Source organism: Schistocerca gregaria, chromosome 1, assembly GCF_023897955.1.
Source record: "Schistocerca gregaria isolate iqSchGreg1 chromosome 1, iqSchGreg1.2, whole genome shotgun sequence".
NCBI classification, from domain to species: Eukaryota; Metazoa; Arthropoda; class Insecta; order Orthoptera; family Acrididae; genus Schistocerca; species Schistocerca gregaria.
Genome location: NC_064920.1, coordinates 204,308,328 through 204,329,549, shown reverse-complemented (window position 1 = coordinate 204,329,549; position 21,222 = coordinate 204,308,328). Strand labels below are relative to the sequence as shown.

Sequence of the window (21,222 nt, the reverse complement as noted above, 5' to 3'; positions counted from 1 at the left end):
AAATTTTTTATTTGTGAAATGATTCTCAAATCATTGTCTACTACATGAGAAAAGATAATTAATTTATTTTTGTTATTTTTTGTTTTTATAGCAAATAATTATATTTAATTTTTTTCTTGAGATCACAAGATAAATAATCAAAATTTTCGAGGTTTCTCAGTAATGTACCTTTGACATAATTGAAATTGTAAGTGATTAAACTTATAAAGAAACAGACTCAACCAACAGTATTTAAAGAAAGGCCAAGCTAATTCAGTTTTTAAACAGCGCTCCATACGGTGGACATAATTTATAACAGTAACATGTTTTTTCTAAATAGACCACATATGTTTTTCTGTATCATCAAACACATGATGAATGGGAACAGTGCAGAAGTTGTCATTCGGGCCAATGGAATGATGGTGAAGGTCCTAAGGTCCATAAATTGTATTTTAACGTCACGTTCTGTTTAAAGATTTACAAACTAGTATGGTGATGTTAATATTACAAAACCGAAACAAATCTATGCAGATAATATTTGATTTCCTAGGCATCTAAATAAAATTTCCTTTTGAGCTAATCATTGATCTTCCCATTCTGTGACATCACACTTATTATTATTATTATTATTATTATTATTATTATTATTATTTTGTACCTAAGTGCAAAAATGACCACTCAGCAATGAGATTAAAATTGTTTTTATGAAGACGTAGTTTTCTAAAATTAAATTTATTCTTCTTTATTGACCTGATGTGGCATTTTGACTGTATTCTGAAGAAGTTTGTGTTTGCTAATTTGTGCTTGCTCGGAATGATATTTTACACCAGAGTGTAACCCACATTAATCTTTCCAGTTTTATTATTAAGTATGAATACTTTTCTTTTAATTGCAGATTCATTTAGTTGTAATTTGAATCACAGCAGATTTCTGAAAATTTTCTGCAGAAACTTCAGAGTTTACTCTTTTTCTCAGATGACAAATTTTTGTGACATACTGCAAAACTATTAATATATGCCAAGGATCTCTCTGATACTTTCACAGACTCAAATTACTCTCCCAACCTTGTCGAGAAACAGATCTCCTTTGCCTTGTCTCTCCAGTCCCCAACCACCTCCCACATACCCACCATCCAGCCATCTCAGTACCACCCAGGACTGGAGCAACTCAATCACATTCTTCACCAAGTTTTGACTATCTCTTATTGTGTGCTGAAATGAGGAATATTTTACCCACTATACTTTCCACCTCTCTCACAATGGTATTATACCATCCACCGAACCTATGCAGTATTCTTGTTCTTCCCTGCTCCCAGCCCACTGCCTCATGGCTGATGTCCCTGCTGTAGACCTAGATGAAATACCTGTCCCATACATCCACGCACCACCACCTACTCCAGACCGATCACAATTGTCTCCAGTCCCATGAGAGGCTGGGATACCTGTGAAGGCAGTCAGCCATGTGGTCTGCAAACTAAGCCGCAACCACTGTGATGCTTTCTGCACAGGTGTGGCAAATAACAAGTTGTCTGTCAGCATGAGTGGCCACTGACAAACAATGGTCAAGAGACAACTGGACCACACAGTTGCTGCACATGCTGCACAACTCTGTGATGTGCCTAGGTGAATATTTCACAGTCCATGCCATCTGGATGCTTGCTACCAACACCAGATTTTCTGGATATTGCAGGTGGGAACTCTCTCTGCAACATGCTGTCCCATAACCTCCCTGCCAGCCGGGTTGGCTGAACAGTTCTAGGCGCTACAGTCTGGAACTGCGCGACCGCTACGGTCGCAGGAATCCTGCCTCGGGTGTGGATGTGTGTGATGTCCTTAGGTTAGTTAGGTTTAAGTAGTTGTAAGTTCTATGGGACTGATGACCTCTGAAGTTAAGTCCCATAGTGCTCAGAACCATTTGAACCATAACCTCCCTGGCCTCAACCTTCACCTACTTGTTCCCTTCTCGCACTCCAGCACTTCACTGCCTCCTATTCCATTGACATACCCAGTAGTCTTGTTTCCTCTTCTCTACTTTTCTCTTTTCCCACTTCTTTCCCCCTCCCTTCCGAATCCTAAATCTCTCAACTGCATTTAGGAGCCTTATCCTGTCTCCACCAATCCTTACATGTTCCAGCAAGCAGCACTACACTCTCTCCACCCTTTCCCTGCTATCCTCCTCCCCCCTCCCCTCCTCCCCAGTCTCGCCCTTACACCTACCACCCGTGCCAGATGGCTTCTCCCATCAGGTGACAAGGTGCTGTTGCAGTCTACAGTGTGGCCTCAGTGGCCTGAGACAGCAGAATTGTGTGTGTGTGTGTGAGAGAGAGAAAGAGTGAGTTTTGTGCTTGTGTGAATGTGTGCCTATTTTTTACTTCAGAAGAAGGCCTTCTGACCAGAAACTTAAATGTATAACAATCTTTTCCTTGTGCCTGACTTAAACTCAACATCTCTTCCATATGGAGAGTAGCAGTCTATCTTTTCATGATCTTATTGTTATTGTTTTTTTCCTTTTCAGTATTTCATGTTAGCAAGTGAAACACTCAGTTACAGTTTCTTTCAATAGATAAAATTATTTCAATTTTATAAGATGGAAATCACAGCATGAAATGATGTTACCATGTGATGCATGCGTCCTTTGGGACCTCTACAGTTATTTCTTTTGGCCCAAATGAGAGGATATTACCCAGGACCTTCGAAATTTCAATTGATTATTTTATGTTCTCAAGAAAAAATGAAAAACTATTATCTGTTACAAAACCAACAAGTAACGAAGGAACAAAAAGGCATTAATTTTATTTTCTGTTATAATTATCTATTACAAAACCAATAAATAATGAGGAACAAAAAAACATTAATTTTATTTTCTCAAGTGATAGACTGTGATCTGAGGATCACTTTGCAAGAAAATTGTGGGAATCATCAGTTCCCCTTTATGATATAATCAATGCTGTGGTGAATCATATTTTTTGCAAAATAAAATGCAAAACATGTAAGTCCTTTATACTATAGAGTGCACAACTGCCAATTTCATGTTATAAATAAAAAATTGGCCATGTGCAAGTAGGACTCTAGCTCTGATGGTTTCGTACAAACTTAATTATGTTGTAGACAGTTCATTCAACCTTGGAACTGAGAATCTCTGTGATTATTGCTCTTATCAATACTGATACTGGTAAGATATTGGTCCTGGGGTTTCCAACACTTTCGAGAATGTTTTATTTTTAACTTGGAAGTTCGAGAACAAATGACAAAAGAAATATGTTTTTTGCATGATTTAATAACAAAATAAGAATTTTCTGCTAATTTTTCCTTTATTTGTACTGTGAAACCTTGTTTCTTGCTAAATTTCATGACACTGTGGAACGGGAAGTATTGTATAGGTATTAATGGATGAATTTGCGAGTATGAAAATTTGTTACATAAGTTGCCTTATTCTTTTATTGCATTGACTTAGAAGCTTATACACCTTCAGTGGCCAATACACCTTAGTATGTGCCATATGTTTCAACTTGATACTTCTACCTGTTCTTGAGGAAAAGTTATCTTAACACTCAGACAGTTGGATATGATCAGAGAAAAAAAAATTTCGATTTTTCTTTACTTTCACAGTAAAAGCTTGCTGCTTGCCAAATTTCTTGATTCTATGTCAATGGGAAATACTTCACAGGTTTTGATGAGTGAGTTTGAGAGTAACAAAATATGTGACATAAATAGTTGTATCTTTTGATTGCATTGACATGCAGTTTCCATATTTTTACACTACCAAGTGAGCATAGGCCTCGGTATGTGACATAAATTTCAACATAATACATCCACCTGATACTGAGAAAAAGAGTTTTTAACAGTCGGACAGACAGTTGGAAAGTGACCCTAAATGGTTCCATTTTTACCGAATTAGATACAGAACCTCAAAAGTAACGCTTTATTGTTTGACACTGTCATTCTGTGCCAACGCATTTTGAAATGCCGTAAAATAGAATCAGAGAGATAAAATGGTAAAAATTGTTATGGTTAATCATCTCCAAAGTGAGAAAAAATAACCCAGTTCACCCAATTCTAGGATGGTGTGTGAGCTTGTCTGAATAATATGATGTGGAATGAGCCATATGCCAAACAAAAATACTCCCTTTACAACTTTTCCCCATCTTTTTTAAAGGGACCAGGCACAGAAGAAGGAAGAAGGGGAGGATGCTGCAGATGACCCACGTAAATTAAAGCCAGGAGAGATTGACCCAAACCCTGAAACAAAACCAGCAAGACCTGATCCAAAGGATATGGATGAGGATGGTGGGTTCTAGGTCCACATTTTTGTTTTCTTTCCTTTTTTAATGTGTTGATTCCTGTCTATGTGTGGGCTGCCACACGATACTTGTTTGGCTCATGCTCCTTATTAGCTGTACTAATCAAAAAGAAATGTAATTGTAAGAAAGACATTTAATAGCTGATATAAGAATTATATATAGACGTTCACTTGCTGTTATGCTGGCTGTACTTTCTGTTGAGCTGTAAAGAAAGGGCTAGAATATTCCAGGTGAAGTGATCAGAAAAATCTTAAAACTGTGCTTTTTGTATAATTTGGTGGTTCAATATGCCCTTGAAAGTAACCTCCTCCATTGACTATAAATATAATACTGAAATTGTAGAAACAAATTTATAAGAAAAATTTTGAATTCACCTTTCAGATTAAAGCATGAATTGCATCTTTTAGTGAGTTGACAAATTTCATCTGCAAGAAGTTCTGCCACCTAAAATGCAATTAACTCTTGGCAGCATTTTGAAGCACTTTATTAATTAAGAAGTTTGGAGCCATTTCAGTTTTTCATGTGCATGAAGTGGTGGAAATTATTTGGAACTGAGGTTCAGCTGAGAGGCAGGTCATACCCTTGAACTGATATAACAATTCCTGGTGGTTGAAGAGTAGAGTGTTGCTGAACATTGCCATGCAGAAACATCACACCTTAATTCGAAAACAACATCACTTGTTTTAGACAGCTTTGTTGTTTTCTTGATCTCCCTCAGTGAACTGGTGTTTTGTGCACCCTATCATGTTCCGTAAAATCCACAAACAAAATTCTATTAGCATCCCAAAAATGGTAGCTGTAACTTTTCAGGTTCACTGAATTTAACATGCTTTTTAATTATCATAGTAAGCATATGCCTTGTCATCCACTACTCACAGTTCTGTTCAGGAATCCAACAAGCACAGAGCTTACAATACTGTCTACCACACTTCCATTTAAAACACTCACAGAAATCTGCTGAAAGTTGTCAAACCTTTTGAAAACTCGCATAATGCTTTTTTCGTGATTTTTTTGATCAATTTACTGTATTAGTTTTTGACAGACAGCCACTTTTGTCATCATGTTGATCATCTGTTCTTCACCTCCTAAATAAATGACACCAGTGATGATGCTAAACTACTTCACTTATTGCATTTAGTCTGTATACAGCACAAACGTTGTGATGAATGTCAGCAGCTTTGTAATCTTCCGCCCCTAAAAACCATATTACGTAACAGATTGTATATTTGGCTTTTTTTTTTAATGGCAATTCTGCAACACTAACTGAATGAAAGGCAATGTGGCTTTTTGTTACTGTAGCTGCAAGCACACTAATTTACAGTTTGTGTCATTGTAGTGACTTTCATTACTATCCATGCCACCTGGAAATGGAGCATGGATTCCAGGTAGCACTTATATCTTTGTTCACAATGCTAGAATTTCCACCACTGGTGTAATTTATGTTTTAGAAGTCAGTACAGTTATTTACCATAACAGACTACAATAACAGTCCAACATTTTGAAATATAATTGATGTCCTACACCAAAATTAGCAGTATTTGAAGAGACTGAAACTTATTTAAAGCAAATTTGTAATCCATGTTTCATTTAGAACTTAAGACATTTTGGCATATAGGACTGCAGCTGCATATGTTGGAAGATAAGTCAGTGGATTTTGGCATAGCAAACTTTTGAGTAGCAGGATAAACAATTAACAGAAATGGAAGAACTGTTACAATAAATAAATAAATAAATAAATAAATAAATAAATAAATAAAGATCTGCAGTTAAGATGCTAGTGACAACATTATTAAGAAACTGGTAGATAGTCAAGAAGAGTAGGTAGACCGGTATTCTGTTAGGGATTGTGCACAAAATCAGTCTCTGTTTACAGAAAGTGGAATATGGTAGACAAAGGTTTATAGGAATGGTGATCTTCTGGAAAGGTTGATATGGTAAGATTCCTTGAAAATGCCAACATCCAAAATTAGGTTTCAGTAATTTAAAAGCTGTTATTGACTCAAATTAACTTACAACCATACAAGAAAGAACTTTTAACTTCATTGTAATTGAGTGTGGGTATAAACTGGTGTGAGGATTTGCTCTGTTATCACAGTTTTTTTTTTAAATGTGAGGTAGATCAGTTGCTATACTTAGCTAATATACAAAAACCAAGTAGAGAATCTGGCTTTGTTTTTTCCTATGATCTACTGACAGAAAAATAACCTGGAAAGAGGAATCCATGGAGGAGGAAGCAGGGATTAATGGAAGACTGAAAGTCAGAGAACAGCTTGCCTTGTAATTACTCTTTTCAGATACTGTGTTGCAGATTAAAAAATGAACCTCACAGAATTGAAGTTTTAAGGTTCAGGAAGGGTGAAATGCAAGAACCTGCTTCAAGAATAACTCTCTGAAGTCATTGAAATCTAGTGAGAAGTTGGGTTATAACAGTTTAGACTAGTATTTTAATAGGGTGTAACATGCAAACTACACAAGTGACAATTTCTCTTTCAAGTATTGTTATCAATATCACATTGCTGACTAGCACTTGAGTGATAATGTGTATCTGTATTGAGGCTTCAGTTGCAGAAATATTTATCATTATACTATATAACGAAAAATTTGGCAACAAGTTATTTGGTTTAAAGGCAAGTTAGCAGACAATTGATAAATTACAAGGTTGAAATTATAGTTTTTTGTTTCTGAAATTCCAGATGAACATGACCACACTTTACAAAGGCATTAATTCAGAATCCAAAATTGAATCTTATGTTTGATAATTTTGTTAAAGAACTGCATTCACGATACAGTGAAATGTATTGAAGTTTGTAAATCCGGAGTTCATTGTAATAGGATACCTTAAAAGGATATATATCACAATTTTGGCTGAAATTCATAATTGATACGAGAGATGTTTCAAAAATTGAGAGCAGGAAGGAGTGATATGAGTGTATAAAAAATTTTAAGCAATGAAGAAAAAAGTAGTGTGTATAATAATACAATACCAATATGGAGAGAGATGTCATTGCCACTGGCAAACAAAGAAGCAGCAAGTGATAGAAATAATCAGTTATCTTTTGGTTGTAATGCATATTTCTGAAAGTTCAGCAAGATGCAATATGGATATATGAATTTCTATGTCTGGTTAAAATAATGAATAATAGCAGCCTAGAAATGTTGAAGGTAGCTGTCTACTGATTATGCCGGCAAAAGACCATTTACATGGTCTATCAACCATGAATAATCAGCTTCAATTGCTACATTGGTTCATTACCATTATGAAGCACCATGTGTTTGTCAGTTGTAGTGGCTCATCAATGGCATGTTTAAAACCCGTCTTTTTCTTCATAATACTCTGGTTATTTATTAAGGCATGCGGTGATTCACCTACATGTTTGACAGCAATAAACAAGTGTTCTGAAGTAATAAGTCTTATAAAATACTCTGTATGTAAATCCACTTTTGTTGGTTGGTTGATTTGGAGGAGCAGACCAAACAGTGAGGTCATTTGTCCCATCAGATTAGGGAAGGATGGGAAGGAAGTCATCCATGCCCATTTGAAGGAACCGTCTTGGCACTTCCGTGAAGCAATTTAGGGGAATCACAGAAAACTTAAATTTGGACAGCCACGGACTTGACGGATTTGAACCGTTGTTCTCTCAAATGTGTCCAGTGTGCTAACCACTGTGCCACCTCACTCGGTCTCCACTTTTGTTTTCAGAAAGTGTTTAATAGTTGACTCCACAAACAATATTACGTGTTATGAGTTATCGGTAGCCCACACTGCTGGGAAATTGCATATTACACTACAGCACACAAGAAATCAAAAACATGCAGCTTACAATTCCATGGTGCATCACCTTATATCTGTTCCTTTATCTGAATCAGAATGTCAAACAGTATTTTGAACAATCAAACTGTTCACTTTCAGTAATGGCTATAGATCTGATGTGACTGATAACATATGAATTCATGGTTTTGTGGCAATATATACTGATAACTTTCTCTCGAGCTTCCAGCTGCATCAAGTCATTTAAAATCCATGAGCTTTTGGTTGGTAAAATTTCAGATAACCTTGCAAAAAAAGGAAAATCTTATAAGAATGAACCAACATTTTACATTGACAATAACATTGGAAGGTAGTATTCAATATTAGACACACAATGTAACTTTTGCTACAAACTGCTATACGTGAGATTATGTGCGAGAACTGGAAAGTATGTGTTGGTCAGCCAGACAGAGTTGTGGGAGTTAGGTTGTCATGGCAGGAAAATGACAGGAAAGACTAGGAAACAAAGATGCAATGTTTGCGTAACATGTTTTAACAGACAACCATCCACACAATGTGCATTTAGTTGGTCTTCTATATACCTTTAAAAAGAGCATAAATGTGCCATTACTGGACATACTTGAAACCAATAAAAATATGACACTGAATGCTAGTTTAGTTTTAAATTAACATACACAGTATCCTTTTTCCTCACAGTTCAATAAAATTTTAATTATGTATGTTTCAGAAAAACAGATATCAAATCAAAATAAAATTTACTAATAACTTTAAAATGTAATAATATACTGCTTATTTTCCAAATGTAATGCTTTTCTTTATAAGAAATCTGTATCTGTGTCACCAGTATCTCAGTATGTCGTGCATTATTTTACTGTGGTTGTAACTTTCAGTTACTCCTTGAATCCAAGAACTAGTTTGTGAGTAAATAAGCAACAGTTGCAGAAATCTATTCCTTTTCCCTATTACTCTTCACCAAATTTGTATGAATTTTAGGTGGTAATATTTGTTTCCGCTACGGTCGCAGGTTCGAATCCTGCCTCGGGCATGAATGTGTGTGATGTCCTTAGGTTAGTTAGGTTTAATTAGTTCTAAGTTCTGGGTGACTGATGACCTCCAAAGTTAAGTCGCATAGTGCTCAGAGCCATTTGAACCAATATTTGATTGAAAATAAGAAAAGACATAGAATTTTAATTTATCCATTTGTCTGAAATACATACAAGCCATCTAATAATCTAACACAGCAGAGAGAGAGAGAGAGAGAGAGAGAGAGAGAGAACATAAAGGAATACTTTTCTAAATAATAATCAGTTGTGAGGATGCTTGTGTCCATGCAAATGTGGGCTCTGGACAGTTATGCTAACAAATACATTATGCTGGTGCCTGTTACACTGGAGCTGATGAATAATACATTTTAAGCATTTCTCTAATGATGGGAAAACCTATTTGAGTAGTAGTTAGAGTTACAAATAAATTCTGTGAATTTAGGAAAGTTCATTAACTATGGATTTCCAGTCCAGTCAAGTTTTGCCATTACAAAAAAGACAGCATTTTTAATTGTAGAATGCTCATTTAACTTAACAGTACCAATGAATTATTGGAAATTCTAGAAACATTCATGTGATTTGCGGTAGCAAAGCAACTTTGTTTCTAAGTACGACAAAGAATGGTGGATATTAAAAGCTGTTTGTAGATTTGCGTATTTATTTATGGGTGTCATTGGTATATGTTAGAAGGGCATCCTGAACGAAGATAATCTGTAACTTATGTCTGGCCATTTTTAAACCACGTGCACCATTCCTAACACTGAGTATGGCTTAAGCACTCATCACTGTAGGCTTCCTGCATCATTTGGCATGTCTCTGTAAAGGTTTTCTTGAGTTTCATGCAAAATTTAATGCACACACATTGCTCCTCTAACTCCGGCTTTCAAAATTTGTAAGTTATGCAACACAATGTTCTATTCAATACGGCACTAAACAATAGATAACAAACATACAACATTGAAACTTCTGGCAGTTACGCATTTAACTCAGGTTTGTGCAAGGGTGCCTACCGCATTTCGCTCCAACACACCATTGATATGAAATTATGAACATACATCGTACACAGGCGAAGCTGCTTTTTTTTGGTTATTTTATCTTCACATTATCAATATCAGACTACATGCTCAACTTCAGCAGTCAGATAATTTACTGTTTTACCGTCAAAGAAATGTCAAAGCTCTCTCTCTCTCTCTCTCTCTCTCTCTCTCTCTCTCTCTCTCTCTCTCTCTTTTTGATTGGTTATCAGTACATCCTGATAACAGACTAAGGATGTGCCAAAAAGCAGTAAAAAGTTGAAGTAAAATTTGAAAGAAAAGTATAAAAATCTTCAAGGAAGCAATAGTGAATCATTTGTCATCTGAAGATGGGCATATAGCCATACACCAGTCCAGTGAAAATAAAAATAAATATTAAAATTAGCAGCCTTTTCTGTTATATACATATAATGTTATTCATCAACTTAGACCATTTACAATTATCTTCTTGCGAACAGGGTGTTGAACCCTGGCATCCCTTTTTTTCCTTCCAATGGTCCTTGATAAAACTGTCAAATTGTCCTGGTGAAACAATACATTTATTGCATATTTATTGCAGGTTTTCCCATTTCAGTTCATTACGGAAATTGTCTAGTAAATTTATATAATAAGAGTGAGTCACTGTTTTATTATTTTACAGCCTGTCACTGTCTTATCATTATGTTAATTGTGAGTACCAGTAATGACATTTCCATCACTTTGTTTACAAATTTCTTGCTATATTTTCTATTTCATCAAAATTCTGTTTTGGTGCGAATTTGTGTACAAGGTGTAATGGAGAACCCTTTTTTCCCCCCCATAGCTACGCCAGAATTTCTTCAAAATTTGGTTTCAGCTCTTCCAAACCTGATTTTGCAACATAGTTCCTTGAGTATTTTTTTGCTACTGAGTGGACATACAGCACACTCATTGTCCATTCAGTCTACGTATGTAATACTTCATTCAGGTTATTAAATAAATATTTATATGAGACACTCATCATCTCACAAATATGAATGCAATGATGTACGATGAGAACATGAATTTTATCAACTTTTTCTTGAGAAGCAAGCTTAACAATGCACCCTGAATGTGTCTGACTACGGCTCTCACATTAAATTAATTTATTTAGCAGTACATAGTATTGAGTGCAGGTAAGAGTTCACATGAGTTTCTTGTAATACACTTTATAGTCAGGCAACAGTCTATTTTTCTTGGATGAAAATATTTATTAATGCACAATTCTGGTTCCAGGGAAATGTATAACACCAGTAAATTAAAACAGCCATCATTTGATTTGTTTCAAAGTTTGAACAGAACTGTTACAAAAACCACACTTATCTTCAGTTGTGCCACTTAACAAAATTTCATGGTGCTTCACAGAAATTTATCTTAGTTTTCTATCCAATCTTATATTTTATTTATAAGTTTGTAAGGAAATCAGTATGTGAGGAGGTGATGTGTGTTTAATATGTGTATATGAAGGCCTTAATAAGACCTTCAGGATACTGGGCAAGGGGTTATACGTTACTGCAGATGAGATGTTCATGGGTAATGGCTGCACTGTGAAATTTTTTTGTATGTCTTCCCCTCAAGGGAGATGTACAGGGTGTCTCACGAAAGATGCCCGGGTGGGGTCTGCGGGTCATGCAGCATGTTTGCTGGCTGTTGCCGCTGCATCTGCTGGTTGTCGCTAAGCATAGTTCTCAGACACCATTACTTTGCACGTTCCCTCTGCACTGTCCGAGTCTTTTACTGGTGTTTTCTTTTGAGTTTTTTTTTGTCAATTTTAATTGCTTTAAATATTGTTGCTAGACATCATTATTGCAAGTGTGCCGAGTCTGGGGCTTTCCTTGCCCTTATGTTGCTGGGCCCAGTCGTCGGACAGGAACATCATTGTGAGTGTTGCGTATACAGTGCGACTGAGTGTACAGGTGTTTTGTTTTGAATTTCCTGTCGAGTTTCCATCCAGTATGGTATACACAAAGTGTTTCTTGTGTTGGAACTATGCAAAAACAGAATTGTATGTGGAATTTCAGCTTAAATTCATATGAAAATTTACCGGTGCGCGGGTTCCCAATGATTTGACAACATGCAGGTTAGTGAAGAAATTCCAAGGGGCTGGATCTGTGTTACACAAACTAAGGCCTAGAGAATCTAGTGTTTAACCAAAAATAAGTTAGATGAGATAGGAGAGGCCTCAGAAACAAGCGAGAAAACCTCTGCGCCATTTGGTACTTCAGACCAGTGTGTCAATAGCATGTTCTCAGAGCTGTGCACAAACTGAAATTGAAGCCATACAAAATAAAGGTAGCACATCAACTGAGGAATTCGGATACTGTTGCTCGACGTACTTATTGCAGCTGGCTGTTACAGTCTGTGCACAATGAGAACTTGATCCTGAGATGCTTTTTTCTGGTTAAGCATGCCTGCATTCGTCAGGGTACATAAATTTTCAGAACAATTGACGTTGGAGCTCCAAAAATCTGCATGATGTGAAAATGGGCGTGGTGTGCAATTAGTGCAAGACAAATTAAACAATATGCTCTGACAGGTATGTGAACAATATACTACATCCTTTTTTTTGAGACCTAATGCCTAACAAAATGTATGGTTATTTCATATGTGACAGTGCAAGACCACACATCTCCAATGCTTCTATGACAGCAGTATAAAGTGTTTTTGTTGATAGGATATTTGACTGGCCTTCTCATTCTCCAGATCTAAATCTTGAGGGAATGTTAAAAAGATGAGGTGTATGCAACCAATCACCACATGCTCAAAGAGATGGAAGACAAGGTTCGGCCAGTCATTTCCCAGATTTCGGCAGCCAAAATTTGTTGATTGTTTGCTAATGTGTTCAGGATATGTCAGAGGGACAAATTTTGAGCATCTGCTGTAAATAAATGCAAGTATAAGATAATCAGATGGCAACATTGTTTATGCTTAACTCAGGGAAAGTAAGCATGCAGCTGCATATGGAAGATAAGTGTCAGAGAGCCAGGCGTGGCGGTGGCCTGCAGATGCGGTGGCAGTGACCGGTGGCTGTGCCATGTGACCTGCGGACCCCTGCTGTGCATCTTTTGTGAGACACCATGTAGTTTCGCATAAGGATGTAGTTTATCAGGTGTATAAGTGAGTATTGGTGTGGTGGGTTTGGGATCGGCAGGATGTTCGGAGAGGTAGTATTCTGCAACAGCAAGCCTATGGACACGGGGAATGTTAGTGTGTATTGGGAGATGCCATCACCAGAGACAAGAAGCAATCCTATTGGTAATGGGGATAGTTTCAGAGGCAATAAAGGGAGTGGTTCATGTCTGTGATATAGCAAGCTTGGACTGTGAACAATGGGGAGACATAACTGGTCAACAAGGACCAAGATTATTCAGCGTGAGTGCAATAACCAGCTGCAATGAGGCATCTGGAATGCCCAGGCTTGGATCTAAGAGGGGGAAAACTGCAGTATCAGTCCTGGCCACAATTTCAGGGGGTGCCAAATTCATGCATAAAATCCAGCGCATGTTGGTCTATCGTTTATTCATATGATTTTGAAATGCATCCCTATTGGTTTTGTAACACATTCTAAATTGATTTCTGAGTGAATCGTAAGTTGATTTTGGAATGTATGCATAGTTTACATAATGTCTCTGCCAGGGGAATCCGTGACACATCTAGAAATAAAAAACCTCTCCCGCAGACAAAAGGTGACCAGGCTATACAAGTTCAGCCGAATAAACCCGAACAGGCGAATGCCAGTCGCTGTTTGTTTGTGTGCAAATGACCAGTGTTGTTACAATTATTAGCGAAATCCATAAATTCAGGCTACACAATTAATCGCCAGCTGTACAGTCTCCAGTCAGCAACAGCTCAAGTTCTATTCTCAGAATGACGCAGAAAATGTGTTGTATGAACACTTAAAAATGCTCAAGCAGATAATAAATGTGGGATAACTAAACTGGTGTTTCTGGCAAGAGTTAGTGAAGTTAACTGGAGAATAAGTTTTCACAATGGCAGGAATAGTTACAGAATTAGTGATGACAATATTGTTTGTTAGAAGGAGGAAAGAGGAGAAACAGGAACATCACACAAATTATGTGGAAGAATATGAAGATTCTGAATTTGTATAAAAATTTTGTATTATTACTTTTTGATATCAAGCTTGAGAAACTGGAGTGTATGAATGAAATGTGAAACAATTTCCTAACATAAAACATTTTAATTGTAGTAGGTATAATAGGCATTTGATATTGGTAATTCATGAATTATGTCTTGTCGTGTTACTTATATAATGAGGTAGATAAAAATAACAATTTGTGTCAAAACAGTCTCACTTATTTGATGTCTGCTATAACTCCTGCAATATTAGAAAGACCTGTTGTTTTACCCAGCAGACAGTGACAGAATAGATGTAATCAAATTGAGAAGCCACGCCAGTTGTGGGTATTAGTCATATTAGCAGCTTTTTAGTATTAGATGACGACATTTTGGTTTTTCAGTAGCAAAATGTTTGGTGAACTTTAATGAGGGAATAGATTCTTTCACAGAAAGGAAAGCACTCGTATAAAGCTGTAGGAAGATTAGAGAGAAAAAAATTCCATGACCTAAGGATTGAAGAAATGTGTACCATCTTGCTTGTCTTTTGTCTGTACTGATTTTATGTCTCCTATATTTAATTTTATGTCACACAGAAGAGAAAGCTATTAGCTAATAGGCAAGAAAGATAGCAAATTTTCACATTACATGTGAGTGTTTTTATTTAAGGGATAGGATGTCAGACCAGCCAACTAGGAGCAGGAGAGGCACCGCAGGACATTTTAATTTCCACTGTTGTGAATATAGGTTGGATGGCTTCCATTACAAAATATACACATTTGAATTTCATGGAGCAAAATTTAGTGATGTGTGATAGAAGAATGCTGTGTGAAGAGATGTGGCACTACACTTTGGCACCCATAAGACCAGAAACGTCTTACATTTCCTCGAACATATATGTTTTATATTGCAAGGCGAAAGTCTTTCTTTTCTCGACTCGTGAGCTGCGGGCCAAACTTGGCGGCAACATGATCCATACCAAGATGCTGAGTCAGGATTTCACGGCGTGATCCAACTGAAATGTTATGTTCTTCTGCTATCTCTTGGGCTGTCAGTCTTTGACTGGCACACACAATATCATTGATGTTCCTGACATGAGCACAATAGGTAGGCACCAGAAGGTGGTTGTGTTTAACTTCAGTCTGGCCTTTTTAAACTGTGTGAACCGCTTGTAACACTCGTCACCGTAGGATTCCTGCATCATTTGGTGTGTCTCTGTAAAGGTTTTCTTGAGTTACATGCAAAATTTAATGTAGATGTGTTGGACCTCTTAAGTCTGCCATGTCAAAATCCGCAAACTGTACAACACAACATTCTAGTCAATACAGCACTGAAAAATAGCTAACAAGCATATAACAGTGAAACTTCCAGCAGTTACACATTAAACACAGGCGTGTGCAGATATACCAACTGCATTTCTCTCCAACATGCCATTGGCGCAAAATTACAAATGTTCTGAAGTTTTTTAAACAGACCTGGTATGCTCTGCTGTAACATCTGTGCAGAATTTTGTGTGGACTTAACCACCAATGTGCAGTCCATTGACAAACTGTGGCCAAGAGTGTTACTGACCATCCAGTGATGGGACATGCTGCTGAACACAGCATGCTCAATTTTAGTGGCTGCTTTACAACCTGTGACATCTGTATTCTTTCCCCCAACACCAACCAACCTCTCTTAATTTTATAGATCGGACGTCATAATCCTCTTGATGTCAGTCTCTGCCTCACAGTCACATCCACTCCTGTCTCACGATTCTAACTTCATTCATTGTGCTCTTGCAGCTTCTAGTGCTCAGTCTCCCTCTTCTTCTGTTATCTCTCTGCCTCCCAATCCAGTCCTCTGTGTTATTGTACATTGTGCACTGCTCTTCCTGACTGTGGCCAGAATGAGCTCACCAATGGTACATTTGTATTCTGTGCACTTACTGCTCTTCCTACCCAGTGTTCATGTCTCACCATCACTTCCTTTTGCACTTTCCCACTATACTTGCAGTGCCAGCCCAATGTGGTCTGCCAGGACAATGTAATTGTGCATGTGTATATGTGTGTATTTGTAATCTGTTTTCTGTGAAGAAGAATTTGTGTTAAAGTTTGGTAATGTATGTATTCACATATTGCTGACTCAATGTGTCAACTATACAGTAGTTGCTACCTTTACTCCTCGCCCCCACTCACCCTTTCCCTTTATTTTATCATCTGCTAATTGTGGTTTTTCTTATGTTCTTCTATCCATGTTCATTCAGATGTAACACTTGGTTCAACTTTAAGCCGATGGTCATCAATTAAAGTTGTGAATGCAACTCTGCCCTGTAAATATTGTTTGTAGTTCCTATATCCTGAATATTTTTTCCAATTTTAAGCATCCAGTTGTTTTTAACTTTCATTGGAAGGACAAGGTTGAGAATCCTTTTCACTGGCCTGTTATTGTTCATTCTAACAACTTGCCATAGAATTTAATCTTCTTTTCCTCAAATTGTTCAAGATTTTCTCCAAATTTTGATATAACTCATTATACTTTAGTCAACAATCTGTCTGCCGGCCGGTGTGGCTGAGCGGTTCTAGGCGCTTCAGTCTGGAATCGTGCGACTGCTACGGTCGCAGGTTTGATTCCTGCCTCGGGCATGGATGTGTGTGATGTCCTTAGGTTAATAAAATAGAAAGAAACTTCCACATGGGAAAAATATATTAAAAACAAAGATTCCAAGACTTACCAAGCGGGAAAGCGCCGGCAGACAGGCACATGAACAAAACACACAAACACACACACAGAATTACTAGCTTTCGCAACCGATGGTTGCTTCTTCAGGAAGGAGAGGGAAAGACGAAAGGAAGTGGGTTTTAAGGGAGAGGGTAAGGAGTCATTCCAATCCCGGGAGCGGAAAGACTTCCCTTAGGGGAAAAAATGGACAGGTGTACACTCGCGCACACACACACACACACACACACACACATATCCATCCGCACATACACAGACACAAGCAGACATATTTAAAGGCAAATATGTCTGCTCTGCTTGTGTCTGTGTATGTGCGGATGGATATATGTGTGTGTGTGTGTGTGTGTGTGTGTGTGTGTGTGTGTGTGTGTGTGTGTGTGCGCGCGCGCGCGAGTGTACACCTGTCCATTTTTTCCCCTAAGGGAAGTCTTTCCGCTCCCGGGATTGGAATGACTCCTTACCCTCTCCCTTAAAACCCACATCCTTTCGTCTTTCCCTCTCCTTCCTGAAGAAGCAACCATCGGTTGCGAAAGCTAGTAATTCTGTGTGTGTGTTTGTGTGTTTTGTTCATGTGCCTGTCTGCCGGCACTTTCCCGCTTGGTAAGTATTGGAATCTTTGTTTTTAATATATGTCCTTAGGTTAGTTACATTTAAGTAGTTCAAAGGTCTAGGCTACTGATGACCTCAGATGTTAAGTCCCATAGTGCTCAGAGCCAATCAACAATCTGTCTCCAGTGATTACAGTGTGCAATGCATAGGACACATCAGCTTCCTTAAGAGCCATGAACACTTGTACATCTTCAACACTATGAAACAAATATCTTCTATTACAAGATCTTTGCTCGCTGTACATCTGAGGTGATAGTATGAACCAAAACGATAGTATGAACCAAAACAAGAAGAAATGTCCAGTCAACATATGCTTCAAATTGCATACCTTAAGAGCTGTGAGCACCTGTTCATCTTCACTGCTGTAAAACATATTTCCTCTACTTAGAAAGTGCTCTTAGCTCTTAAGCTATGAATTGTAGAGTCTGTATTTACTAGACCTTTTTGCTTCGAATGGTCATTCCTCTTGTACGCCTGAATATTGACCATTTTTCTGCCCCCACCCCCACCACAAGCTTTTTTTGATTTAATATTTCTCTCCCTGTTTGCTTCAGGTTTTAATCCATAAAGTGGGTGATTTCTTCTAGGTTTTTAAATTTGAATACTTGAGATATTTTGCCAAACTGTGAACATGGGTTGTCCATTTATGTATTGAGAAGAACCTTCCATGTACTGGGACTTTTCATAAGAAATTTTCAATCTACTTTTAGCTGCTATTTCATGCAGTTTTTCAAGGAAATTAAATAGCTTCTTATGTGTTGTCTGAAAAAGATCACCAGATCATAAATACGTTTTAGTTTTATGTAGTCTGCCTATGGTTATTCATTTTACTACTCTTTTCCATGCCCTTATTACTTTTTCTAATACAAGGCTGAACAGTAAATGGGATAATACATCTTCCTGTTCCCCTATGTTTTTGTATCAGAAGATTCAAACAATTTGCCTTGGAATTCAACTTTTGAGCTGGTAGCAGCTAATGTTTGTTTAATCGACTGTCTTGTCTTTCTCCTTCTTTCTGTGAAACTTTAGTGCTTTGAAGTTTACATGTTGCTTTTTCAACTTCTTTTATTGCTGGGAGTTCTGTGTTTAACTCGGGCATTTCAAATGTGAATTCAATTATGGGAGATTCACAGTTTAAAAGAACTTTAAAGTAGCTTGCTAAGAGTATGCAATTCTCTTTATTTTGGCTGTCTAAAACAAAGGCTGGATGCCTAATATGCTGATATTTCTTTTCTAAAAATTCTATGGAAATACTACGATATTTTTCGTGAATTCTTGTTCTGTTTCTGCTAGTCTGGTTTTATCCTAATGGCATTTTGCAGGTTGAATGATATTATAAGTCTGTTTCTGGATTTTAGGGAATTAATGTCATTTTATGTGGTTTTATGGGCATTCCAATCTTTCAAGGCTCTAATTCTGTGCTCTGTGGCCTTGTCACAGATGTAATTCCAGCACTTATGTTTATGTCTCCTTGGGGGTGAAGCAGTACTGATTTGGGAAGCTTGTGAGAGAGTAAGTTTTAACTTATGGCCAACTGAAAGAATCTTGGCTGAAAATGTTTATTTGGAAGATGTTTGAATTTTGTTTATTCTGGATTAATTCTTGGATTTCTACTAATACTTGGTTTGTTACTATTTGGTTTGAATTTAAACTTAATTAACAAGAGTTGGCAATCAGAATTGAAGACTCATTTTTTTTACTTTTATGTTCAAAATTTCTTTTTAATTTCTCTTTGAGTTGACTATATGGTGTATTTGAAATTCTCCAAGATAAAAATTTGAAGATCTCTAAGTTTTCTTCTTCTTCTTCTTCTTCTTCTTCTTCTTCATCTTCTTCTTAAGACATGCCACAAAATGTGTTGACAGCAATTTCAGTTCAAAGGCTTCACATATGTTGATTAGTCTCTCCTTTCTCTATTTAACAAAACATTAGTTTTGCAAGAAATAAATTATTTAATATTCTGATACTGTTTATAAAATAACAGTTGTAATAATAGTTTTATATGTAATGTTTTATATGAAACGTAATTATATGTACTTGTGTGTTTGTCATTGTGAATTGTATCTTATCAAAATAATTCTTGTTGCTATTACTGTGTTGTTTTTTTGCAGAACTGGAAATGTTATCTGAAGCTAGGGCACGTCTTGCAAACACTCAAGGAAAGAAAGCAAAAAGGAAAGCAAGAGAAAAGCAGTTGGAGGAAGCAAGAAGGTTAGCTGCTTTACAGGTAAGATAAATACTATTGTATCCCTCTTTCTCTTCTGTTACTATAGTCTTTGTAATGACTGTGGCATAGGAGTTTTTGTACGTTTTCCATCCATTTCTTCATGTGTAATACATAATTGTTTTGTATTGTACTAGAATTTTTTGATTACTGTGTTGCTTTTGACTTGTGCTTCATTATAACACAGTACTTCATATGTTATTGCCAAAGAAAAGCAAATTTTATCTGGTTCAGGTTTCAGAAAGGGGGGTAACTAGTATTGTCAGACATCCCATATTTTGGCATAATTTTAGGTGTCCCACTGGGACAGGCTCTGTCCCATATTTCAACGTTGTTCGATTATTGTTACAAAAACTTTCATGCTACAGCTGGCAAGTACATGATATCTATGCAGATGTCGCACGAAGAGACGACTAGCTCGGTGGCTATGTCTACGAAAACACCAGACAAGGGCCGTTATTCACTGATTCCCACCCTCTCACGGGCCATGCAATTCTGTGCCCATGTTTCTGTTTATTTTACATTCTTCTATTTGTTAATTATCTGCCTCACTTTCTTTCTACAATATTGTGTTTAACATTTTCATTCATTTGATAACTCGTTTAAAAGCTATGTCAAGGTGTGTTGACAAATACGGGAAAGATATTTTAGTTCCAATCTTGATTGTTATTGCATGTTATTTATTGTTTTTCAAGAACTGCTGAACGTTGAATGTGTTACACTTCTGATTTATTTCTAAAACTATAGACAAAATGAGTGATTTAAGTGACAGTGACACTGATAATTCACCTATAAGTGGTGGAGTACCTTCTAAGAAAGTTAAAAGGCTTCTTCAGTATAATCTGAACTGAGAAAGTAGTCCTGGTTAAGGCAAGTAAAAGAAAACTTGTACTGTCTCCAGTGCAGTATAGATTTCTCGTGTTCTCATGGAGGCTTTGCTGATGTAAAACAACATGCATTTACTAAATCTCACATGTCTGTTGTTAGCAGTACAGCATCAAGTACCTTCTCCAAATATTTCTTGAAGCATGAACCATCTGGCTGGGAGACATATAAGATTAATGCTGGAGAACTCGCATCTGTTTATCACATGATGAAACATTCTCTTGGTTACAATAGTAGGGATTGTTTACACATTCTATACCACATATTTGCATTTATTAAAAAATTGCTCAAAGTGTTAGCTGACGAAAAACGAAAGTAAAAGCCACTGTATGTAAAGTATTGGTTAAAAAATCTGCTAAAAATATTTTACATATCACCCAAGGAAAACATCTATACTTTTGTGTAGTGACTGATGCAAGTAATTAAAAAAAAAAAAAATAAAAAAAGTTACCAATTTGCTTATGATGATTTGAGTATGATACTGGGTTTGTAAACCATCTGCTGGGATTTTTGGAATGTAGCAATGGATGTGCATATCAAGTTGTGAAGTTATTAATAGACATATTGGAGAAGAATGGATTGTATTTAAA

General features: G+C 36.8%; 1 protein-coding gene across 1 annotated transcript in view; it reads left to right on the top strand.

Annotated features, from left to right (window-relative positions):
• Positions 1-21,222, top strand: part of LOC126336896 (cell division cycle 5-like protein) — a 90,180-nt gene that overhangs the window by 20,393 nt on the left and 48,565 nt on the right. The window contains exons 3-4 of the mRNA XM_050001022.1: positions 4,135-4,265; positions 19,635-19,750. Of these exons, the coding sequence (XP_049856979.1) occupies positions 4,135-4,265; positions 19,635-19,750 (247 nt within the window). The remainder of the gene's footprint in view (positions 1-4,134; positions 4,266-19,634; positions 19,751-21,222) is intronic.